Raw genomic sequence first — 24,967 nt, forward strand, 5'->3', positions numbered from 1 at the left:
GGAATGCTGTTCTTTTCAAGTGCACCCTGTGATCTGAGGCTGAAAAACAAAGACACGAGACGGTGTACCCAGCAGTGAATTTTAATCATTATGTGTATTCACGCTGTAGTGAGGTTTCTAAATAATTGATTTTTTTTAATGAGACCTTGGTTTTCAATATATGTGGCAGGGAACAATGATTTGTGACACTGCTGATGCCAAATTCTAAAATGGTTTGTGTACTTGATAAGCTCCACTATGCTGAACATATTCCATCATACCTAATTACAAAAACTACTCAAGGTCTTAGTCTGCTCATGTTAAAGTATTCCCATGAATTCATCTAAAATGTAACTCAGAACTTATGAACAAAATCTCAATTATTCAGAGTTTTAATGTGAGAAACCCTTATTGTATGACAGGAAGATGTGTCGAGAGCTGTGGTATGTCGAGAGAGCAAGACAGACTGGAGGGAGAGAGAGAAAGAGATTGAGAGAGAGAGAGAATCAATAGTGTTTAGACAGAGAAGTGGAGTCTAAGTGTGTGATCAATAGAGAGCAGAGAGGAGAGATTAGCTGCTTTTCTCTTTCAAACTAACACTGACAAATTGGTGAATTGGTGTATCGGCCCTTGGGCTAAACGGATTGACCTGCTGTTTCCATGTTCTACCGTGTACTGTCAATAAAGATCTGTGTTCACTGTGGCTCTCAATGAAGACAGTGAATGAAGCACTGGAAGAGCAGAAGAGGGAACAGGCGGAAGCACAATAGTGCAGCTCAGGTGCCCACGTAGCCTTGATCCTCACGAAATGTCCAGAAGTCTCATTGTGTGTCTCATTAACACATACGTGCACCCACATGTGCATCTTCGTGCACACTGTTATAAAACCATAATAACGTCTCCAGGAAAATTAATGGAAAGACAGATTAAAAACTAAGTGAGGAGAAACGGGCCACTGGTGTAGCTATTTGCAACTCATAAATCATTCTGACACACCCACGCGCATGTAGACGCATGCATAGACACACATGCAGACAGATACACATACTGTAATTAACCACAGGCTATTTACTCTCTCCTGCTGTAAATTAGACATGCAGACACAGTTATTACATTAGGGGGATCTGCCATGCAGAATACTAACAGGAGGAGGAGGAGGGCACATGCGTACACACAACAACCCACTCATATAAACATAAACACACACGTATGCAAGAAAGAGGGTATGGAAGAATCATAGACTGACGGGAGTGAAAATGAAGCTGCAGCACAGAGAATAGGGGCCCCCAGCTCTTTGTTCCCTGCTGCATTTCATTATCTGAAACGCCAGCCAACGCACACGACACACACACATATGCACACTACGCACCTCCCCCTTCCCTAAAGCTGTCTGCCTCCACTCCACAAAAAAAAAAAAGAGGAAAATAAAGATACTGCGTCAGTGCCATTCACTGGCATCTGGACTTGGTCATGACAAGCATGTCTGCATGGTCATCCTGAGCTGATTAGTTGGTCCAGAAGCTGTGCTGAGTTCCCTTCAGCCTACCCCAGCAGAAAACACCATCCCATAAATTCTATTTTAAGCAGAACAATAGGAGACGAGGACTTGATTAAAGCAGGTATCGATGCTCTGTCTTGGGTGGCTTGTCTCCATTTAGTTCATGTGAACTGCTTTTTTCTGGTGATCCACCTGTTTCTGTTTGTTTGTGTGTGTGTGTGTGCGTGTGTGTCCTCTGGTTCCCCCTACCTCCCTCACCCTCTCTGTCCCTCTTTTTTCCCACGGTGATCGATAGCTCATTACAATCATTGACTGCAGCTCATCAGCACCTGTTAAGGTCTGTAGAGAAAGAGAGAAAGTGCATGTGCATCTGAGAGTGTGGGTTGTGAGATGCAAACTAATAGATAAATATAAAAGATTAGTCTGGGATGAGTCAGAGGTGAAGTCTGACATTTGAATGGTTATTTTCCGATTCACATTCATTGCTGCAGGTGTCTAGTTTGTTGCCGTTTTATGGTCCATGGTCTTGGTGAACATCTTATTATGCAACTCACGTGGGTACCACAGTTTGTTGCTATGGTGATTGCCAAGGGAGCCAGAGTATTATAGGTGTTTATCCTAGACAGGAGCAAGGCTACTCACTGTCTATCAGGGCATGCTTCAATTTAGCGCACAGTTTGGACCACACATTAAAATCAAGGCAGCCACAGAGGGACAAAGGGAAAGTGTGTATTTAACACAATCAGTTCTTGATGTGATTTCATGGCTAGAATATTTAACATTCGTATTCCAGGAAGAAAGACCTTGTTCAAACACTCACTAGTTTGTTTAATGCGTCACTGCGGAGTTTGCTTTTGGAGAGGACAGGCTGTGAGCCAAAAGAAGCAAACAGAAAAAGAGAGGGACTTTGAGAGACCATTAGAAACCACAAACCATGGTTCAAAACAGCAAGAAGTGTGTAAGAAAAGACACAAAATAAAATAGACAATAGTGAGACCTCAAGAAGTCCTCAATGGATTTGTTCACAGGATGTGGTCTGAGAAAAGAGAAAAATTGGCATGAGTGGGAAGTTGAAGGGAAAAAACATATGAAAAGAATGATTACAATGGAGGACTGAAAGGAGAACTAGTCTCTCAACCCATGCATAAATTACACACATCATTTACATATTCATTATGTTTTGTGTACTAATGAGAGTATTTGCTTAATAGCTCCACCACTGGCAGCTTTTGTTTGACATGAGAGATTTAAAGCAGAGGGGGAAAGAAAGAAAAACAAGGGAGCAAGGGCCATCTTGGTGAAGTGGGTTAGGTCAATGGTACACAATCCATTATACTGATAATCGAATCAATTGTATTGCTGTGTAGTGGTCCTGTGAACAAACAAAATCTGCACATGGCTCGTAGAGATGTAAAGCGAAGCACATATGATGGGGGGGGGGGTTGGTAAAAGTTAATTAAAACAACACAAGCTTCCTCCAAACTCAGGGTTGTCTTTGTCTTTCTCTTTTTGTCTCGGTGGAATAAGTAACTGCTGCAGTAATTATCTACAGGGCAGTCACTTTGAGCATTCCTTCAGGTGACAAAAAGTCTCCCAAATGACAACAATGAGCAGCGAATTACAGAGCGCATTTAGGAAATGAAAACTCAAATGCGTGTGATAGTATTGAGTAATATTATGGATATATGTACAAATGAAGCATTTGATACTAACGCGGAGGGTAAATGATTCGGAAAGTGTATGAATGAAATGAGGGAAAGAGAGGGATGTAAATGTAGACAGGGGGAAGGGCAAGAGAGGGATGAGCTACAAATGAGAGCGATGGTGGTGGCAGGTTGGCACAGTGCCATCCAGTCAGGACTTGAGCGGGGGCGGGCATGGGCGAAGGGGCGATGAGGATAAGAATGGAAGAGGAAGAGAAACAGACCTCCATACTGCTGCCATAGTGCCAACTTGGCACAGGCACAATGGGGCGAAATAAACAGCAGAATGGGCGGAGAAAATGAAGATATAGAAATTATCAGAGGACAGCAAAGCATAGAAGTCAGCAAGATTCCAGCAGACAGAAGATGACTCAGATTTAGATGGATGGAGGGAAGCAAGAAAGGATGTTGAAGAGAGAAATGGAGAATCTTACAAAACTATCAGGTATAATTCCAAGGTAAACATTGCGCGGAAACGGCAGCAAAAATTCTACGTTCTGTCCTTTTTCCGACTTTTCTTTCTCTCTATGCCAGTCACTGTGTGCCAGCCAGCGGGCACTGTGCCATCCTGCAGTCGTGGCGCACGCAAAGTGATCAAGGCGGTCGGCATACAACTGTCTTAGTCGAGGACAGGGCTGAATCACCTCGGAGGATTTGCTGCGAATAACCGTTTGTTTGCTTGGACAAAGCCAAGAAGAGGTGCCCAGGCAACGGTTGCCAGCGATTCTGTGATGGCATCTTTTCAGGGGCAACAAGGGCACAGGGGAAGGATGGCACAGTGCCAAGCCAACATAACGCATACATTTGTAAACAGAAACCTCCATACGGTGAGCAGAACATTTCGGATGCCGTCAATGTTTTTGGCGCTGGCATCCCCTCAAGGGAGAGACCAGAGACCAGAAAGATGGCACCATGCCAAACGCAAACCAGGAGGCAGTCGCAGGGGCCGTTGGAAGCCGTGCAAAACCGTAGGAAATGCAGGCATTAAATATTAGCAGTTGGTTGGACCCCGAGCTACAAATGCAACTGTGGTGGGAGTAGGTGAAGAAAAATTTCCTCGATGCCAACTCATGCCTGCTAAGTGGCAGCTGGTGCGCTGAAGGAAACTGCTGCCCCTTTCAAAGAACTAAGACGAGAGACCATACCATTCCAATACGAAGAGGAAGAGCAAGTGGAATAAGAGGAGTAATGAGCAAAATGAATACAGGATATAGATGAAGAAAAGGAAAAAAAAAAAAGGGAATTTCATGTCTAACAAAGAACAGTGGGAGTGGGTGGACAAGGATGATGAAGAGCTTCTTTCCTGCACATGCACACCTGGGATATTCTTAAAGGGATATCCCCTCAGACTGCTGTGTGTTTTAAAGGGAGGGATGTGTTGGCATCATCTCCAGGGTGTCAAGCTGTGTTTCTCTATTACCAGTCAGGTAGGGTGCTGCAGTCGTCAGGGGCGGTCAACTGTCTGGGCATCTCATCTGCAGCTAATTAACAGCCACACACTAATTCTAACAGCCGATCATAATTAGCGGTTTAATCGCTCGTCAACGCTTTTCTCCCCCCTTAAATTGTGCCTCCTATTTGGACACGTGCGGATAAGCTAAGGAACGCCGGATCCCCCCCCCCCCTCCTCGTCCTTCTTTGCTTCATCCTTGGCTCTAGACTCCAGTGGGATCTTAATTAAGCCTGGGCCTCATTATGCAAATGGAGTACAATAAACGACAGCAGAGGTGGAGCTGGATCCAGACTGAAACAGAACGGTGGGAGGGGAGAACTGGAAGTGGAACATGAAGAGATGTGGAAGGTTACCAAAATCGTTCGATGTTAATGTCTTACAATAATTGTATATTTCTGTTACATTCATGTTTTTTGCGGACCAGTGTCACGTGATATGACAACCAACATTTCATGATTGATGGTCAGTCCCTACTACCACTGGAAAAACTTCTCTGATATAACCCTGGATATGCAGAATGCTGTCTCTCACAAAGAAAATTCATGAGGGGACTGATGACGGTGAACCCCTTAATATTAACATTTGGCTGTTGTCGTGGATACGAAAAATGATGCTAGAGATAGGAAGAGAGAAGGGAGGCAGACAGAAACACTGACAGTGGCAGCAGCATGGCAGCTAATGTCATCTCAGTTTAATCATCGCATGGGATCATGGGGTTCATGAAAATTCATTTGCATATCATTAAATGGAGAGAGGTTATTTGGTGCGGGCAGCCAAAATGGGATTGGATGAAGGAAGGAGGGAAAAAAAAAAAAAAGGCAAATGGAGGGGCTCGTTATTAAACAGCAATGTTTTATAGTCCGTCAGCCGATTCATTTAATTTGGGCGTAATTAAAATGTGTCAGACTCAATCAATCATTCCAAAAGGGATAGTATCAATGTTTCAGTCTGAAAAAAAGACTAATCAGTGGATATGTGGTCAGACGTTTTCCAATAACAGTCTAATTGCTTTAGTCTACTGTGAGCTTGACCCGTTCACTCTTTCTTCCAGTTTATCTGAAGGAGCGTATCAAAATATCTATTGCAACTTCAAGACATTTCTACCTTTGACAGGTGGTAATGGAACCCTGTGTTGGTCAGTTAGACGAGCGCTCCCACTGTCTTTCTGACCTTAGTAGTAAGTTGTCACTGGTATGTATATGCATGCATATGTGCTTTTCTCATTTGCATAAGTGATGTAATTAGACATCCCTTTCACATGCAGATCAGTTTGACAACATGGCAATCACTTTAACATACACATACAGCTATACACACATAAGCTCAGATACACACACGACAACACACGCTTACTGCCGTGACCAACCCCGTATCATGGGGAGTCTGTTGTCTGTGAGCAGAGAGTGTAAAGATTAACATAATCCAGCTAATAAGTGTGAGTAATATTCACATAGTGACGCGTGGCGTAGACACTGTCCTGCTGATGTGTATTTGTATCTCATTATAGATGTAAAGTACTGAAGGGGGCCAACAGGGGTGTGCCAGCATAGATGGGGGATGGTGATGGGTCACAAAAAAGTGTGGGCCTAAATGTGGAGATACTGAAGAATGACAATACACAATAGTATTTTTCCAAAAGTAGAGTATACCTCCTGAGAGAACTATAAAGAAACAATATGATATTAAGATAGATAGCACAGTGTACCTCATAAGCAGGTTGCTGGAGATCAGTCTGGGCAGTCTTTCTAATGTATCAACAAAATGAGAAAGACAGTTCCGCTGATTTTTCTGTCCATTTTACAATAATACGAAAGCATAGTCAGATTTTGCTGGAGAATGTAGGAATTATAAATAGAGTGTATTTGCGCTTGCAGGCTAGCTCTGCCACATGATTGATTAGGATGGTGTGACGACCATTAAAAAGTCATTTAAAAGATGGATAGGGACCACATTTCCAAATAAAAACCACTTTATACCTGATGAAGTGCTGAACAAACTCTCCTTCAAAGACATTTACTGATTACTCTTGGTGTATGAGTGAGTGTAATGTGGGAAGAGTGTGCACTCTGTATAGATAGAAGATACTAAAGCCATTGTGAGGGCACAGTTGAACAGTGTAAGGCAATTCTCAAATTTTTTGAAACTAAAACTACATTTATTTATTTATTTTTTTTTTGTTTAAAAGAAGCAGGAGAAATGTGTGTATCTTTGTAAACATAAGTAGTCACAGACAGACACATGTTTGCCACATAAAGGCCAGCACAGCATACACTGATTGAAATGTATCAGATAGCATGGCGTCGCTTCGACTGAAGCCTTATCCAAAGAAGTAGAGCTGTGTTTAAATGTGTGAATGTATTTCAGCTCTGTCTCTTTAACTCAGGGCTCCACCACAGCAGCATGCTTTGGGATTCATGCATAAACATGAGCTGGCCTTTCAGCTCTCTCCTCACATAACCAATCTAAATCTAAATGAGCCCCCACTACAGATACACCAGCAGGCAATGACATTACACCCCCCCCCCCCCCCCCCACCACCAACCCTAGCCCAACCCAACCCCCTATCCTACTCCACTACCCCCAGCAACACATATACACCAGCAGGCAATAATTTCACGCCATCCCTCAAAGCCCCCCCCACCACCTCCTCTCCACACAGACACTCATACCCCTTTTTGCCGCAACCCCACCAGCTGCACAGTACTCATTTGATTAAGAGGGGGAGGACAGGGAGAAGGAGAAATGGTGGGGGGATCACTTTATCAGGATGACTTTCTAAGACTGCTATCATCAGCTACGACACTATCTCAAGCCTTCCTCTGTGTTTACTTTGCTATTGTTCCCTTCGCTTATGTTTGTCTCATCCCTGCACCCCCAGTCTACGGCGGCTTCATCGTTGTTTTCTGCTGTCGTACATAATGGCTAAATGAATAGTTTGCAGCAAGAAAACGGAAAGCATCCATCAGTCCGTGCCTGAGAATGTTTCTGAAGGAACACACATTCCTGTGTTCATTTAACTTGCTGTCTGCCAAGTTGTCTCATGAACCACTGAAGAGGTCAACACAAAACAGAATAAAATAATAAAATTCGCTTAACCAACCTATGATGTGGTCTTTGAAACGTTGCATATGAATATCTGCATGTCCTAAATGTGCTGTAGTGTGCAATTTTCCTCCCCTCTCTCCCAGAGTCATAAAACACATTATCATCATCAGCAGCAGCAGCAGGAGCAGCAGTGTAATTCATCCGAGGTCGTTAATATTCATCATATCATTTAGTCACAAAGGAAACTCATCTGGCTGAATGTCACAGATGTAATTAATGAAGTGACCCCAGAGGTCATGGCTCCATTCACCAAACACCTTCCACACACAGCCGTGTTACACACACACGGTTGCACACCAAAACCCTCCCAGCCACAGTCACACACTACTACTTAACATGCAACCTAGAATATAAGGCACACGGTTAACACACAGTCAACCAAAAATTCTTTTCTAACTTCTAAGTTACACCAAAGGGAGGACACCACAGCGTGCACCAAAGCAGACTTTATTTAGCTCAGTGGAGTATGGGGAAGGAAAGGAAGAGAAACACACACCAGTAAGGGAGAACTGGGGGAAGGAGAGAATAGAGACACACGAAACCACTGGAGCAGGACATAAGGACAGGTGCACATCACAGGTATCTTTTTGGTCATCACTATGGCAACAACATATCCAGGAAAAAAAATGAAAAGAATACTTTTACCTACAGTAAGGATAATAGAGTCCCTTCACCTTAGAGGACCCCAATATGTACATCTTACAGTCACTAAGATCAAGAGAATATGAGAAAATGAAATTTAAAATAATCGGTATACAAAAACTGCCTTTGTGGTATTTGGAATGCACATTTCTGTACAGAAGAAAGCTCATTGGTATTGTCGTAAACATTGGTTAGTTTAAGAACAAAATATGACAGTTACCAGTCAGTCCACATCCTTTGGAAGTTTGGCTGTGATGTCAGTCTGAGTTCAGCATAGCTGTTTTAGCTGGACAAATGGACTGGAGACATTGCAACACAAAAAGACTGACACCACACTGGTGGAAGGTTTGGGGCATAACTCCTTCAAATAGCTATGCAGTATCTCTCTGTCTCTCTCAATAAGTATTCAGAAATGAATGCCCCAAGCAGGTTTATCTGAAACTGAACAGGCTGAAGAAATATTTTTGTTATTTGGAAAGCCATTTTTATGTAATTAACAGGATACTGAACACAAACTTGATGGAATTGAGCCCCACATATCTATTTGTTTTCAACAGAATAACAGAGGAGCAGTTTATCAACAGCATCACAGGTATCATTACAGTTTGTAGTCATTAAAGCCTAGTGGTAAAGCAATCAGAGCATGCATCTTTCTACAGTATCGTTAGAAACTACAGTACATTAGCAGCAAACTGGACATCCTTAAGGGCTGAAGTTCAACACTATGTTAAAAAATGAAAGAAAAATAAACTGCAGTGTTTCTCAAGAGAAGTAAAACTCTTTAACCGCTATATTACAGACTGCCATGGCTCTAGTTTGGGGTTTTGGTTACAGTCTCCAGTGTGCTTATGAGAGGCAGAAAACAGTAGCTTAGATATAGGGACTCCTTCCTTCTTTAAAAACAGCAGTACATCGTCAAGTAAACAGTAGCGCTTATTTTTGTAGGTCATATGGTTAAAGTATTATCACGTCTTTGGATTTTTGTCTTAAAGCATTAATTATTGTTTAGCTATTATTGTTATATCATCATTATTACAGTTAGAATAATGACTGGTTGCAAATGAAGAGAGAAAGAAAGTTAGAGAAAAATAGGAGAGCAGGTAGGGAGGGAGAAAGAGGGAAAATAAATTAAGTGTACAAAAATAACATCAATAACATCCAAAGTTTTTTTTTTTTTTTTTTTTCTCAGCTTTGCGCAGTAGCTCCCCATCTGTGAGTGAAAATGGGGGCTAATGTCTCAAACATCCAATGAAGTCTTGAGTCAACCATACAAAAGCTAAATACTGTACATTTACCCCTCACACTATTAAACACTTTAGTTTCAATAAGGTTTTTGTAACAATCTATTACTCAAAGGTGAAAAGCTCAGATCTTTGAAATACAGAGATGTTTCTGTAGATATCTTTCAATACTTAATCCAAGGTTAAACCATGCTTTTTCTGTTTTACAAACAGAAAAATACAGTATTAAGATCACATTTGACGCGGAGCTATGTTGAGCTGTTGACCTGAGCATAGAAAGCTTTACATTAATCACATAACATTGGTAAGCCATTGGTATATTCAAATAGAGTGGAAAGGCAGTAAGTCACCTTGCCTGAACATATCAAAGCTGTCATAATCTTTTTATAATCATGACACTATTATATCGAAGCAAGACAGTTTATCTCAATCCATAAGATTTATATTAAGAAACTATTACTAAACACACACAATGTAAATTTGAGTTTGGTTAAAGTTTTCATATACAGCATAATGGTTGAGTGCTATAAAAAAATCGTTTGCCCCTCTCAGGACAAACTGGCCTTTACGTTCTGTGCTATTTGGGCTGTTATCCACTAAAGGAACATAGAAGGTGTACATGTACAACAGAAGACTCATCATTGGCTTGTGGAGGGTGAAGCTGCATCCTAGCACCATATCAGTCTATTGGTACTCGGCTTACCTATGCCAGGTGCAGATCTCACCTCTTCACCATTCAGACGTCAGCTCTGTAGTTTGTTATTGAAAACAAACATGTTGAAACTAAATCCACAGACATGTAAAATTTTGGTTACGAGCTTTGGAATCTGAGTCAGTCTTTACAAAAGCTCTATGCGAATACCTCGGTCTATTTCAAGGATATTATTCCATTTTTCTTCTTCTTCTTCTTCTTCTTTCACTGTTAACTGCTTTGTTTTCTTCAAGTTTATCTTTTGGAGCTTTCTATTTACACTAAAATCTCTTTGACAATTTCTTTTCCAGCCTTGTGCAGACTGGGACTACATGCTACACAGCTAGTCATCTAGCACTGTCTTGTGGAGGGCCCATTGTGAGTCTGTCATGCAGACTGAGAGGTAGACTGCAGGTCTAGCTGGGCAGTGAGGTCACATACTTTGAGAATGCTCTTTGGCCTCTGTGGCATCTGGTTGGTTTTTATCAAGGTGGTGTTTGGTTGTAGTAAGGTTTCTGACGGAATAGGGAGAGGAGCTCTTTTCAACGAGAAATGACAGACCAGGGAGGAGTTTGAAACAACAAAATGAAAAGAGGAAAGCTGTGGTATAGAGGAGTGGGTTGGGGCTCTCTCCTACTTTCAGTTGAGAGAGTGTCTTTGGGCCACTGTGGCTAAGCATCTTTGGGGTGTTCAGGTTACAGGTTTGGCAGCAAAGTGGACAGGGTATATGTTAAGAGGTTGACCGCAGGTGCAGGGGGGGTTGTACAGAAAATATGGTAGAAAGAAGCAAAGGGATCTTGTTGTGCCTCTTTAGGCTCTGTCTCTCTCCCCTGCCCCTGCAGACAGCTCAGCCTGTTCCTGCTCTGCAGAGTCAGAGCTCAGGCTCCTAGCCCTCTTCTCCTTGGCTCTGGCGTTCTGAAACCACACCTGTAAAAACATGAATACAAGTTATTAGACTAATATTTAATTTATTTAAACATAGACCAAACCACATTTTCTTCAGATTTGAGCATTTGGAACATATACCTGCACCACGCGGTGAGGCAGTCCTAACTCCTGGCCCAGTGTCTCACACTCCTGTCGGTTGGGTGTGCGGTGGTTGCTATAGAAGTCTCTGAGCTGGAGTACCTGGAAGTGGCTCATCTGTGTCCTTTGGCGCTGCTGTTGATGGTGGTGGTGCTGCTGTAGAATTTGCATCTCACCCCAATCTGAGCTTGGACCCCCAGATCCCTCGGGACTAGGAGACGAATGGTCAGCCATATTGGAACCCTCTTCACATGGGAATTCATCATCATCATCTTCCTCATAGTCATCCTCCTCCTCTGGGTTGTTCAGATCAGTGCTTGTAGACAAAGAGGTCACAGGTGCCTTCACAGTTAACTCTTTGTTGTTGACATAGCCATGATTTGAGATAAGGTTGGAGGAGATAGATGGGCCTGGTCTGTCCATGACTGTTGGCATAGGTAACCCAATCTGCCCACTGGATCCATTATTCTGGGATAGGTTGTAGCCTGCTCTTTCCGCTTCTGCCCAGTGGCGTGACTTTATGTGGGCATCCAGAGCACTCTTTACTTTGAACAGAGCCCTGCAGAATGGGCAGCGTAGGTGGTTCAAACCCAAGCTGAAGCTGGATCCTGGTCCCGTTGACCGGAACTGTCCTTTTCTCTCTCTTGCTCGTGTATTCTGAAACCATACCTGTGGAGGAAAACCCAGTGTGTTTTAAAATTTGAAATACACAACAATATTATGCCATTTTCTTTGTCCTCCTTTCTTTCAAAAGCATTCACTCAAAACAATACAAACATCCATGAAGTACCTGGACCACACGTCTTGTCAGGCCCACATCTCGTGCAATGCTTTCTAGGACTCCTCTTGTGGGGTTTGAGTCCAAACTGTAGCGTTGATACAACACTTCAAGCTGCTCTGGGGTGATGGTTGTTCTCTGTCGCTTATCTCTTCTGTGCTCCTCCTCAATCTCTCTTGCCCCCCTTTGGCCTTCAAAACTGGTCTCCGGTATAAGCTTTGCACTCTGCTTCAGTGGTGTCAGGGAACTTTGAGGCAGGCTGGTGAGGGTGTTACTTGGGTGATCAGAGAGTGTATTCTTTATTTGCATGCTGTTTAAGTGGGAAATCATGGGATGAGTGGCATTAGGGTGCATCTGAGACATAGCACCTGTAAGCATTTGGCTGGCCATCAGGGTGTGGTTAGGGGGGAGCATCATGTAAGGCATGGCCCGATCTGTGAAACCAGAGTGGAGGAGTTGGACCTGGGACTGAGCTGCCAGGAGGTGCCTGGTCTGATGCTCCTGCCACAGCTGGAATGATGACAAAGAAACAGGACAGAGACTGCACTGGAACTGTGCCTGGGTTTGCAGTTGGAGCTGGTTTTGTGGCTGTGTTTCAGTGGATAGGCCAGAGGGGGCATCAGACTGAGTGTGCCTTGTTTCTGTCTCTGGAGCAGAAGGTAGGCTAGGTAACACCTCAGCAGGCTTTTCAGGAGCTTGATCAAAAGCAGGACTAGGACTGTGCCCCTGGGTGGAATGAATTGTAGATGGGACACTGGGTACTGTTTTTTGTGAAGTCTGGGACCTATCTGGAGTCCTTTCTGGCTGTAGCTTGGGGTCAGGTTGTGAAGAAGATCCTGTTTTCATAGCTGGAAGAATTTCCTTTTGCTGGATGTCTACATCTGAAATTCCCTCCCGTTTTTGAGCTAGAGTTGGGTTCTTGTCACCCTGAGGAGAGAGCATTTTTTCACCCTGTTTCATTGTTACATGTGTTGGTTCACCTTTGGATGTTGGATGCTCATTTTCTGTGGATTGAATAGAAGAATCAACAGGTGAGTCAGGTTGGTTGTAATACTCATAAGTCAGATCCATGGAGTTTTCATTTTGAGAGTCAGCCTGTCCTTCATCCCCACAACTGTTATCCTCACTATCATCATTCCTGCAGAACCCATTTCTCTGTCTGTTAATACTGTCAAGCTGGTTCTTCCCCTCTGTTCCATCTTCTGTACCTCGATCTTGATTTTTGCGGGCTCTCTGTCTAGCATTTTGGAACCATACCACAATGACTCTGTTAGGGAGTGATAACAGAGCAGACAATCTGTCATACTCTTCCTCTCTGGGGTAAGGAGTGGCCTCAAATACCCCCTGCAGAGTCTCCAGCTGTTGCTCTGTGAAGCGGGTTCGGGAAGAGCGCCGTCCCCTATGAGGCTCCCCTTTCTGGAGTTCTACTGTCTGGGGCTGTGGGGATATGTTGGCTGGGAGGCCTGGGGACAGTGAACATGGGGAAAGTGTTAGAGCTTGATTCTGTGCTAATTCTTCTTTACAGTCCTCCAAGGCTGTGCTTGGGGGGTTATTAAAATTGTAAGGGGAATCCTTGTCTCTCTGGCGCTCTTTAAATAAGGTGTTGCGGAACCAGTGTTTAATTACTTTGTGAGGCAGACCAGACTGAGCAGACATCTTGTTGATCTCTTCATCACTGGGTAGACTGTTAATATCAAAGTGTCTCCTCAGAACAGCAAGTTGCTCCTCAGAGATCCGAGTTCTGGTTCTCTTACCCTGCTGATGTTCAAGTATGGTTGGGCTGACCTGCGATTGCTGTCCTGTTTGGATGGGCCCGGCTGGAGATGGCTGACCCAGCAATGTAGTACTGAGTTGTGGAGGCTGGCTTAATAAAGCTGGGCTTAGCTGTGGTTGTGGAGCTAACAATGCTGGACTAAGCTGAGGTGGTTGCGCTAGCAATCCTGGCTTAAGTTGAGATTGGTAAAGTTTTGCCAGCTCAGGGTTCACACTTGAGTCTAACCAAGGTTGGGGCTGGAGGGCCACAGACTGCATCACAACTGGAGGAAGGAGAGGCAATTCCAATGGGAAGGGAATGGTGGGTAAGGGAAGCTTAGGTAGAGGCAATGGGGGTATAGGAAGCTGGGGCAACGGCAGAGACAGCATAGGTATTTTAGGTAAAGGAAGAGACATGGAAGTAGTTTGAGAAGTAGGTGAAGCAGACGTGCCTGGGATCTGAGCCTCTTGTTGTGTAGATTCTTGCGGTGGCAAAGGAGATGGAGGAGAGGTAACTGCAGAGCCAGGCGTTGTCACATCTGCAGCTATAGCACATGTTTTGGTTGCAGTATCTGAAGCTAATGGTACAGGTGAAGGTGCAAGGGTTTTAACTTGAGGCCTAACTCGCTCCACCGCCGCTTCAGACTCTGGTGTGGCTGGGGCTGAAGCAGGAGTTTGGGGGCAAGTTGCTAAATTTTCCTCAGATTTTGGCTGTGTTAGAGGGTACATCTGGTCATACTGCAGCCTGTAATTTCTAGAAAACTTCTCTAGAGCAGCAGTGGGAAATAGCATCCTGTGAATGTATTCTTGGTGGCTTTTTAAAATTAGGGCATCTGAAAAAAACTTCCCACAGTCTTTACACTTTTCTCCTCCTCCACAGCATCTTTTTTCTTTGATTGCTGATTCGTAATTTTTGTTCTCTTTTTCATCTAGAGGCAGGTTATCTTGTTTTCCCTCCTTTATTTTGTCATCTTTGTTACAACTTCCCATCTTTTCATCAACTTGTTCACTAAACTCACCCCTTTCCTCCCTCAAACTCACCTCCATTTTGTTGAGATCAGAACACTCCTGTTTATCAGGTTCGGTTTGAATTGCTATCTGCTGCTGGTGTCTGTGTCTATTTTGTATATATTGTAGTGCTAACTCATAGCCATAACTCTGCAATAGGGCTCTAAGAGGCTCCCCATTCACAGCAGCATAGGGCACTCTGGGAGGGGGGCATTGCAATCCAAGATTGTATGAAGTTTCCTCCTTTTGACTCTCATTTTTAACTGCAGGTACATGCGTCCCTTCTTTTTCCCCCTCAAGAGAAGGATTGCTGCATTCCATTTCTGTCTGGTGAAAAGAAGATCCGCTGAAAACAGTGTCAAACTTGGTTTCAAAATGCGCAGGTTCCTTAGGTTGAGTGACTGACTTTGAACTTTGTCTCTCCGTTTGTTTCTCATCAGTTTGAGCTGTGGACTCTATTTTAGCTTCTGCCTTAACCTGTTCTTTTGGGACAGAACAAGGAGAAACTAACTGGCCATGTTCTGAGCTCATGTCAAGTTTCATATCTCCTGACAGGTAAAAAGGCAGAAGGAGTTGTTGCTGCAGAGAGAGCAGGTTGTCTGGAGCCAGGGGGAAGTGTTGTTTAAGGAGACTCTCTGGCCCTAAGGGAAGGTGTTGCATAACTTGGGAATGGAGCAGAGCTGTGTGTTGCTGCAACTGAGCTTGGACTTGTGCCTGAGCCTGGGCTAACTGCTGCTGCTGTATTAACATTAGCTGGTTTCGTGATGCTAGAAGCTCTGCCACTCTCTTTTTAGCTTGCTGGCTGTCAGTTTGGTTAGAGATGGTTGGCGGGGTCTCATTTATTAAGCCAGGGCCTATTAAGGTAGAGGATAAAGAGCTCACTACATCTGGCCTCTTAGTGAATGGTGAATTCTTGGATCCCTCCTCTCGGGTGGTCGCAGGCTGAGTAGCACTAGTGGAGACTGAAACAGGAACAGCTAAACTAGATGCTGAGGTCTGTGATGCTGGGTTCTGGGCAGCACGGGCTCTAGTCTGATGAAGGACAGAGCGAAGATGTATGTCCAGTGTGGAGCTCTGGCTATAGCCCACTCCACAAAGTCTGCAGCGGTAAGGTCTTGGATCTGGGACACGGGGAACCTCGGGGGGAGCTATACCTGCCCCAGAGTCTTGCAGGGCTCGTCTGGCCCGGTGCAGATGGGACACTGAGTTAAAATGAACCAGGAGAATGGTTTTCTGAGTAAAAGATTCAGAACAAATGGTGCATTTATAAGGCCTGGATGGATCAAGATAGCGGTCCATTGTTGGGTTAGTACTCTTTTTGACAAGTGAACTTGAACTAGGGTCTGACATTATCTCCTCATGTGGCCCTTTTTCTTGGTCAGTTAAATCCACCTCACCTCCATCAACTTCAACCACGTCTTTTTCTTTCATTTTAACGTCTTCTTTTTGTCTCTCTTTCCCCTCCAGGTTTAGTGCTTCTTCCTCTAATTCTTCATCCTCGCCCTCTCCTGCCTCTTGGCCCACTTGGGGTGAAAAACTAAACTCCTGTTGAATGGCACTCTTATTAGGCTCCATGTATTGGGCAGTATGAGACTGTAATAGAGTATTCTGCCCCTGGGTGTTGTCCAGCTGTGAGTGCGTGTTCTGCATATGTCTCTGCAGAGCCTCCTGACTGCGGCATTGTCTCGAACAGAGGGGGCACTCTGTCGCCGCCCTCATGGCATGGTACTGCCAGTGCAGCTGGAGCTTCTCCTGAGTGGGGAACGCCAGGCTGCACCTGCTGCAACGGAACCGGTAACCATGGCGATCGGAAAGGGAGGGGGTATCACTAGGTGGGGAGGTGGGGGGTGAGGAGGGGGGGATCTGAGTCGGGGACTGAGGAGCCAGTCTCCCATTGGAAGGGTGAGTGGTGTTGTCTTCTAGGGGTGGGGTAAGTAGAGCTGTGACATCTTTGGGTGCGGCTACATCTCCCTCAGTGTTTGCCACTGAATTGCCTGCAAAATGCACAGGAATAGTGACTGTGAATTTAAAGTTATTTTTCAAACAACACAAAGCCAAAAAGACAACATGGCATTGTTTGGTAGCTAAAATGTGGACATATTTCATGTTACACCAACCTTTGTTTTTCTGTGAATCAACAGAGGAAATGGAATCAGCAGTATGGGAACAACTGTCATTGTTATTCTTGGCGGTTTTATTTTTCTGAGCATCGTCTGTGTGCGAGTCTGTTTGTAGTTCCGTTTCCAGCTGAGGCTGCCGTTGTTCCACGGATGGTGCGACCTGGAAGAAAAAAAAATAATAATAATAATACAACAGTCTGTCAGTTTTGCTCTTTCTGGGTTTCTTCCTCTATTCTTTTAACTTAATTGTATTGTAGTTACACTGTTCTTTTACCAATTCAGAATAAAAGAGATATGGGATCTTATGATATTTTGCTCATACAACATTATGAATAAAAGATGCTTAATTGTACAGCATAATGGGAAGCAAATACCAAGATGTATAAACATGCAGTGCCTGCACTCCCTGTCCTAATATCATAAAACATTAAAGCGTGAATCTGTGAGCGTATTGTTATATCTACATTGCACTTTCCTGCATAGCAGTACAGGCGCTTGGCACATCAATTTGGTAATAAGTGTATATGGTTGAGATCTGTGGGTTTGCCCTTCAGCTCCTATGATACCCTCCAACATGTCCCAAGGGTTTAATAAAACTTTACTGAGGTGAATAATGAATTTATTTAAAATCATTCTTCATATAGAAAACCTCCGTCTCCACAGCTTCAAGCACTGAAAGCAAATACTATATCTATGTGAACACTGAGCTACCCTGAGGAAAGGACGGGCAGCCAAAGATGAGATTTACATGACAAGAGTTTTCTCTGCATAACATCTTAATGAGAGACAGAGAGGAACAACCACACACACACACACACGCCACACTTACACACTGCAGAGAAAACTGAAGGTCAAGCTTAATCTAGAGAGCGTAATTGGAAAGCAAGGTACATAATGGCCATCATCACCTCAGTCTGAATTAATGAACCTCAATTACTATCAGAGAGAGTGAGGAAGGGGTAGGAGGGGTAGGAGGGAGGATGATGATGGTGGTGTGGAGAGTGGGGGGCCAAGGGGTGTTGAATATGAGAAAGAGAGAGAGCAGGAAGAGGGAGGGAGGAAGTATGGGGCAATGAACAAAAAAAAAAAAAAATGCTTTGGCGAGAGAGAGTGTGAGTAAGGGAGGGGTAACGCGTAAGAAATAGAGAGCTTGGCAGAGGCAGAAAGGGAGGGGCAGGGACAGAGATTGCAGAATAGGAATGATAGGAGTAGCTGGAGGGGGAGGGAGGGACAGCAGAGGGGAGAAAGGGTGAAAAGCAGTCAGTGAAGTGGAGGCGAAGAGAGCAAGAGACAAAGGCCACTTAGCATATGGGCCAGGGAGATGGAGGATGGTGATGTGGATAGATGACCAGTCTTTGTTAGTTGGAGAGACACAGTAAAAAGCATGGGGGCCCCTTTTTAGCTTGACTGCACTTCTGGTAATAGAGGGCTACTTAAACATGCATTATAGAAAGACTGGCTTTTCCCTCACTCACTCACTCAAACCCTCTCTCTTCCACTCTGAAAGAGGCGCATGCACATACACACAGAATGTACGGCTGCATCAAAGATGATAGCGAGGAGCTACTTAAACATGCATTAAAAAAAAGCACTGCCTTTCTCTCTGGTGCCTTCTTAATGGAATTGTCTCCCTACATTTCACTCTCCCCCACTCCCCCACCCCCTCACCCCCAACCGCTTTGCCTCCCTTAATTTTATTTTTTTGCTTCCTGATGAACGCGAATATAACAAATACACACTTGAATACACTTACTGTGCTGATGAGTTTGTCCACACAGTCTTGTGCTACGCTGTGCACATGTGTGAGATGCTGTCGAAGGTGTGTGTATGGGAGTTTAACCTGGCACAAAGGGCACTGGACAGTCTGAGAGAAGAGAGAAGCAGGAAGTAAAATAGTCAGTGTTTTGTTTCGAAACCTAGCTAGGCTACGTGCTCTCATCCAAAACTGCTTTTATTGTGTCCATTGTTACATTATATATGCACACAAACATGCTATGCCTATTATGAGAATACTTATCTCAAGCTCACCTGCTGGTTCTCATTTTGCTGGTGTATTCTGGGGCGTTTGTTTGAGATGGAGTTTTCCATTTCTCTGCATCCAGAGGATGGACGCTTGGCTGATGGCACTGACTCCCTCTTTTCTCTTTCCTCCCCTCTAGGTTCTTCTTAAAATTTTAATTTATGTGAGCACATATTATAATTACTATCTGTGTAAAACTGTATAATATCATACATAGTATCATCATAAAATATGTCATTTGAGCCATAGGGTAACTTTCTTTAATACGTACCTGTCTCCTCAGAAACCTTCTTCGCCCCCAAGTTGCATGTGTCTTTGGTTGTTTCCAAAGGACCAGTGGTGGTCTCAACGGAAGTTTCCATATCCTCACTGAGTTCTTCTGGGAAGGGACGACACAAATGCTTATGTTATGCAAACATAATGCTTCATAAGGGCTAATTGTAGTTCACATTATCCTCCTGATAGCATTCCTCAAAAAGACCAATGTGTTTGGACCACACCTCACTCTTCCTTGCCTGCATACACTATTGATCAAGTATTGATTCTCCATTAGATTCTCCTCAGAGGTGGAGTAGAGGTAATATGGACTTACAACACATCAGTTCCTCTCAATAAGTCTTAATCTACACAGAGACAAATAACAGGATAGACTCAATTTACAACTGAAGTGTGAACTACTCATTTGAAATGTTTTGAGTCAGTGGTTCACACAGTCCAGATCAGTGTTCAGCCTCAATGTGCTGTTTTATTATGCACAGACTAGTGAGTGGCCTCCACCTCCCCCTATTCTTGTCCAGGGGATTTGTATTGGTTCATTGATTAGCAGATGCTAGTTAGCTGTTGTCAGGGGTGATTGGAGATATAACAAGGATGTGTATTGACTGATCAATTTACTTAATCAATATTTCAGCAACAGTCATTACGTATTTTCTCACTCTTTTCAGCTTAACCATCTGCCTACTGTTATTCTTAAATCAGCAAGTGTATTCAGCATGAAATAAAATACACCTACACAGTTTGCATCCCACCTGTGACATCATCAGGGCTTTTCCTGATGGTAAAAATGGCTGCCAGCTCCTCTCCGCCCATTGGCTGCAGCTGTAGTAGCTCTTCCCTCTGCTGATGCGTTGGGGTTTGACTGTGTTTTAGTACTTGGAGTTTAGAAGAGGAGGAGTGGTTGCATAGGAGACAATGGAACAGCCACGAACCTCCATCGACTTCACCATCATACTGCTGCAGGAACTAAAGACATAATGTATAAAAGGGCAGAATGCATATTAATTATTATTGTTGGATGATAATAAATTGGCTCATGTGACAATGTTCTAAATACATTTAAATACATCATTTCAAAAAAAAAAGGTTGCATTAATGTTGACCATCTACTGACTCGGTAAACCCGGACGCCAGCCTTGTGGTGTGAATTCAGGGAATGTCCTTGTAGCTTCTCCAAACTGCTGGTCACATAGTCACACAAGTTGCACCTCAGCTGGACCGGGTTTCCCTTAGCAATAAGGGCAGCCCCCTCCTGACCCCTGTCTCCCCCCTCCTGGAGGTGAGCAGTGAGCTGGTACCGGGTGCGGTGTCTGTCAGTCTGGCAGTGTAAGGAGAAGTTAGCCCTTAGTGGGGTGGTGTAGCCACACAGTCTGCAGTGGCAGCCACCAGCGACAAGGGAGCACCACTCAGACTGGGGTAAAGAGCGAGGGGCATTCAGGTGCTGCTCAACAGACTCCAAGCTGTCAGATGTAAAACATGAGCAGACAAGGCATTGGAACACGCCCTGAGAGAGCGGTCCGGTGGGGGACAGAGATGGGGCAGGGGGCGGCGAAGGGGAGGGGGAGGGAGAAGGAGTCAGCGTAGACCCGAGGGTGACTGGTTGTTCTGCGACTTGTTGACTGGTTAGTCGCATGTTCAAGGTGAGCTCAGCTCCTAAAACAAAGAGACAAGCTGGTTAAAAACCAAAACATTTTTAAATTTCACATTGCACGAGCGCAGAGGGCGTGATGAATCACTCACCTGTGTTTTGAAGGTGTTTAAACTGTGGCGCAAGGCTCCTGCAGTGGGACAGGTAATAACCTCTCTGGAGCCGTAGCATGTTATGTGTGTGTTTCTCGCTGGTGGTGTGTATGCGCAGGTTACGGGCAATGCTGGTCTCATAGTCACACACATCACACCGCCACCGTTTACCATGAGAGTGAGTGTGTAGAGGTGGGGTGAGCTTCGCAGGCTGGGTAGCAGGCGTGGGAAGAGAGAGCGGGAGTTTGTATACTGGCTCATCCACTGTGGGACCATTGGAGGAGCTGCTGTTGTTGCTAATGTGAGAAGAATGCACGTGTCCATTCGAGTGTCCCCCGGTTTGAACATTATTAAGGTGTTTGTCCGACTGCATGTGTATGCTGAGGTTGCCTTTCGATGAGGTAGCATAGTCACACACCTCACAGCGGTACGGCTTGTAGCCACAGGCGTAAGTTTCACCACGGGCCAAGCGAGGATGGGGTTTCCCCGAACTGCAGTATGCACACACGCCTCGTGTTGCACCGCCACACACACACTTTCCCCCAGAGGAGCCGCACACACACTGGCCTCCGGTCTCCGGATGTTTCTCCTTCATGTGGACTTGCAGCGTATGCTGAGACTTGTAGTGCCAGTTACACTTGGGGCATTTGAGGGTCTTGCAGGAATTGCGTGAGTGCATTATGGTCATGTGACTCGTCAGTGAATTAGGAGAGAGGTCTTGGTTGAGGTTTTTAAGGACAGCTTCTTTCTGTTCTCCTTCTTTGTCTCTCTCGTCATCCACCTCTGTGTCTAGCTGGCTGTCATTTGGTTCTGGAGCTTTGGCACCATCTCCATTGGGAGTGGAAGAGTGAGAAACCCCTGCTGGCCCATCATCCTCAGCAGGCGTTCTGGCAGGCTCCATACCTGCCAGTGAAAAAGCCAGAGTAGACTGCTGGGATTTAAAGCTCTGAGGAAACCCAGAAATCCAGCCCTGATCTCCTTTAATGTCTTTTACCTCTGTCTCGCTCAGCAGGGCAGAAGAGGAGGATGGGCTAGTGAAGTGCTTTGGAGAGGTGGAAAGAAAAGGGGAGGGCTTTGGAGAGGTGGAAGGAGTGGGGGAGGGCTTTGGAGAGGCGGCTATTTTGCTGTCATGTGTGCCACTGGCCTTTGCAGTGCTGGAAGAAGAGCTGTGCTGGCTCTGTTGAGGTAATAAAGAACATTTGGATTTGGTTTGGCTTTGGTTTGAGATGGCCTCCTCCACTTCCTTCTCCTCCTCTCCGCCTCTGCTGCTAAGGGCTGCTGGGAGGCCCCCTGTAACTGATGCCTCTCCCGCACCTGCATGCGCCTCCCCTTCTTCCTTCCTTTGCCCTGACAAATACCCCTTCCCGAAGTCCTCCTTCATCCCCTGCTTTTGACACACTCCATTCTCCTGTGAATTCCGGCCTCCTACTTTCCGCTCACCTCCCTGGGTCTCTTCTCTAGCCTGGGACCCCTCTGCACCCCCCTCCTCCTTCTGAGGCAGGGTCAGGGGCTCTTTGGCAGGGGCCATGGCTGAGGTATGAGAGGATGACCCCTGCTCAGGACTGACCACCAGGGTCAGGAGAGGAAGAGATAAAGCCTGGGGACTGAGGTCAGCATCTCTCTCCTCTCCTCCCCCTCCATCCCCTCCTCCTCCCTCACCGCTGTCCATACCAGAGGCTACAGCTGCCACGCATTACTACCCCACCTGTGTGTTTAAGATACAGAGAAAAAGAAGAAGAGAGCGGGACAGACAGAGAAAGAAGAAAAAGGAAAGGAAAATTTTGAAGAAATTGAAATACGTGAGTCATGTAAATAATATTGCATAACAGTGGAGGTCATTGATTAGTGTCCCTGGATAGCATCTGTTCAATACAGCCTTCACAGTGCGCAATACGGAGGCTGGTTACTCAGGGGTTAGCGTTAGCTCTTAATGGGAAAATCAATAGCATGAGCACTAAACTAGGTAGAGGAATGCAGGTATAGGCTACACAGGAGGTCTAATATTCCTCGGGGGATGGGATTAAATAAAGAACTGAATGCTTGTGAGGTAAAAGGCTTCTACTAAATTGCCACACGTAGACAAAGGAGGATAAAAGAACAGTTTTTACAAAGCCAGTGTATTTTTCTGTGCATTAGTACAGAGATAGCATGTGAGTCACTGGCCATTTTATGCCACAGTAGTTCAAACACAATAGGTGGAAACAATGCAGTCAACACCTGTATAGCCAAATTAAGTCCAAAATTCAAAAATTACTTGTGAAGCTCTTACAAGTTTTCTTTGAATTTCAGACATGCATGCATCAAAATCTCTGGTCATTTTTGAGGTGAAGTTGCAGATGCATGCATTATATTTCAATCTGTTCTCATTTAATGGGTACAATGTTGTGTCACAGTCACAGTATAAACACACCCACACAAATAAACATGAATCTCATTAATATATATTAAGTGTTTGTGTAAATATTTAAAAAAAAAAAAAAAAAAAAAAAAAACAACCCAAATTGTCAGGTTGTAATTAAACTAGCAGGGAGCTGGAGCATTTTATCACACGCACATGATTACAAACATTCCTGTAAATCACTATTCCAAATAAATTGTAAAAAGCTTTCAAAAAGATTCTTAATCATTCATCGCTACAGAGGCTTCCTAAATGCATCTTCTTCTCCCCTCATGTTCCTGACTGGCAGATGGATGCCAGATAACACAGATACATCTCTCCTACGCGGTGTGGTGTCCCACAAACTCATTACTGACCTTTTTTAATCAAGGAGAGACCTTAATGTACCCTTTCACCTTCTTCTTCAACCAACCCCCTCCTCCTCCTTCAACACCCTCTGTCCCTCTCTCCTGTAGCCACCCCCATCTCTCCGCTCTCTGCAGCTTAAAGATATATGGTTCATATCGGCACTCTGATAGTGCTTTAATGTACTGTGTTTATGTCACAGGCCACAGACCCTTGCCCACGGCAGCTGTCCACTGTCCTGTCGGAGAGCGCTGAGGGGCTGGGTCTGCCTGCCAGCAGCTGAGAACAGTCTCTAATCTGATAAAGATTTTCATTTACACTGCAATCAATAACCTGGGTCTATCGGCAATGTAACTATTTATACAAGCATTCCTGGCTCTCTATTGATCACAAGTGCGGGAAACCATCATTTAACAACGTGTGTGTACATCCATGTGTGTCATCATAATGTGTGTGTACATCCTGTTGTGCACCCACAAACTGATTCTGATCATGTCAATTAAGCACGTGCACGCACACACACACACACACGCACAGAGAGAGAGAGAGTACCTGAAATTTAAGATGTATGGTGTTTGAAAATGTGCATACACATTACATTATTAGTTGCTGATTTTGCAGCATGAAATCATCTACAAATATCCAACAAAAAGTGTGTTCCCCGGATCCCCATCTTAATAAACCAGTGTGTGTATGTGTGCGTGCATGTGTGTGTGCGCGTGCGTGCGTGTGTGTAAGAAGAGAGAAAGGAGAGACGGGTGTGAAGAGACGGAGAAGAGTTGTGTGGAGCTAGTCTACTTTAGGAAAATGCATTTTGTTTGTCATCGCAGGACTCGGACAAATAGTGTTTCTAACGCCAGCTCTCCTCCTGGGGACCCGGTGGACGGCACCCAGCATCCTCCACTGTCAAGGTAATCGCACTATGATGCATTTTTGCACTATTCACACCCACAGGAGCGGGGCTGTTTGATAATACAGCCACTTGGATAGTTCACTCCCCGTCTCTCGTCCGTCTGGTGTCAAGCCACTGACCAACACTCAGCCTCCAGTCTACTTCGGCCTTTGTTTACAGTGGGATCGCACCACCGGCTGCCACACTCCGGTCCAGCGGAACCCGGAGTGATCGCGTTCAGAATCCAGTAACAGGTGAATCAGTGCACTAAAACACACCGACCAAAAAAAAAAAAAAAAA

At 44.7% G+C, this 24,967-nt stretch overlaps 1 protein-coding gene across 1 annotated transcript; it reads right to left on the reverse strand.

Annotated features, from left to right (window-relative positions):
* Positions 1 to 11,008: 11,008 nt before the first annotated feature.
* On the reverse strand, positions 11,009 to 22,701 carry LOC115056171 (zinc finger homeobox protein 3-like). Its single transcript, XM_029522430.1, has 12 exons — positions 21,600 to 22,701; positions 21,286 to 21,542; positions 21,033 to 21,234; positions 20,407 to 20,963; positions 20,045 to 20,258; positions 19,288 to 19,395; positions 15,388 to 16,870; positions 13,640 to 13,962; positions 12,478 to 13,570; positions 12,129 to 12,426; positions 11,339 to 12,007; positions 11,009 to 11,239 (listed from the first exon to the last, which is right to left on the reverse strand). The coding sequence occupies exons 1-12, from the start codon at positions 22,699 to 22,701 to the stop codon at positions 11,123 to 11,125; spliced, it is 6,423 nt and encodes a 2,140-aa protein (XP_029378290.1). The 3' UTR covers positions 11,009 to 11,122.
* Positions 22,702 to 24,967: the final 2,266 nt, after the last annotated feature.

Source organism: Echeneis naucrates, chromosome 16 (genome assembly GCF_900963305.1).
Source record: "Echeneis naucrates chromosome 16, fEcheNa1.1, whole genome shotgun sequence".
Lineage (NCBI taxonomy): Eukaryota > Metazoa > Chordata > Actinopteri > Carangiformes > Echeneidae > Echeneis > Echeneis naucrates.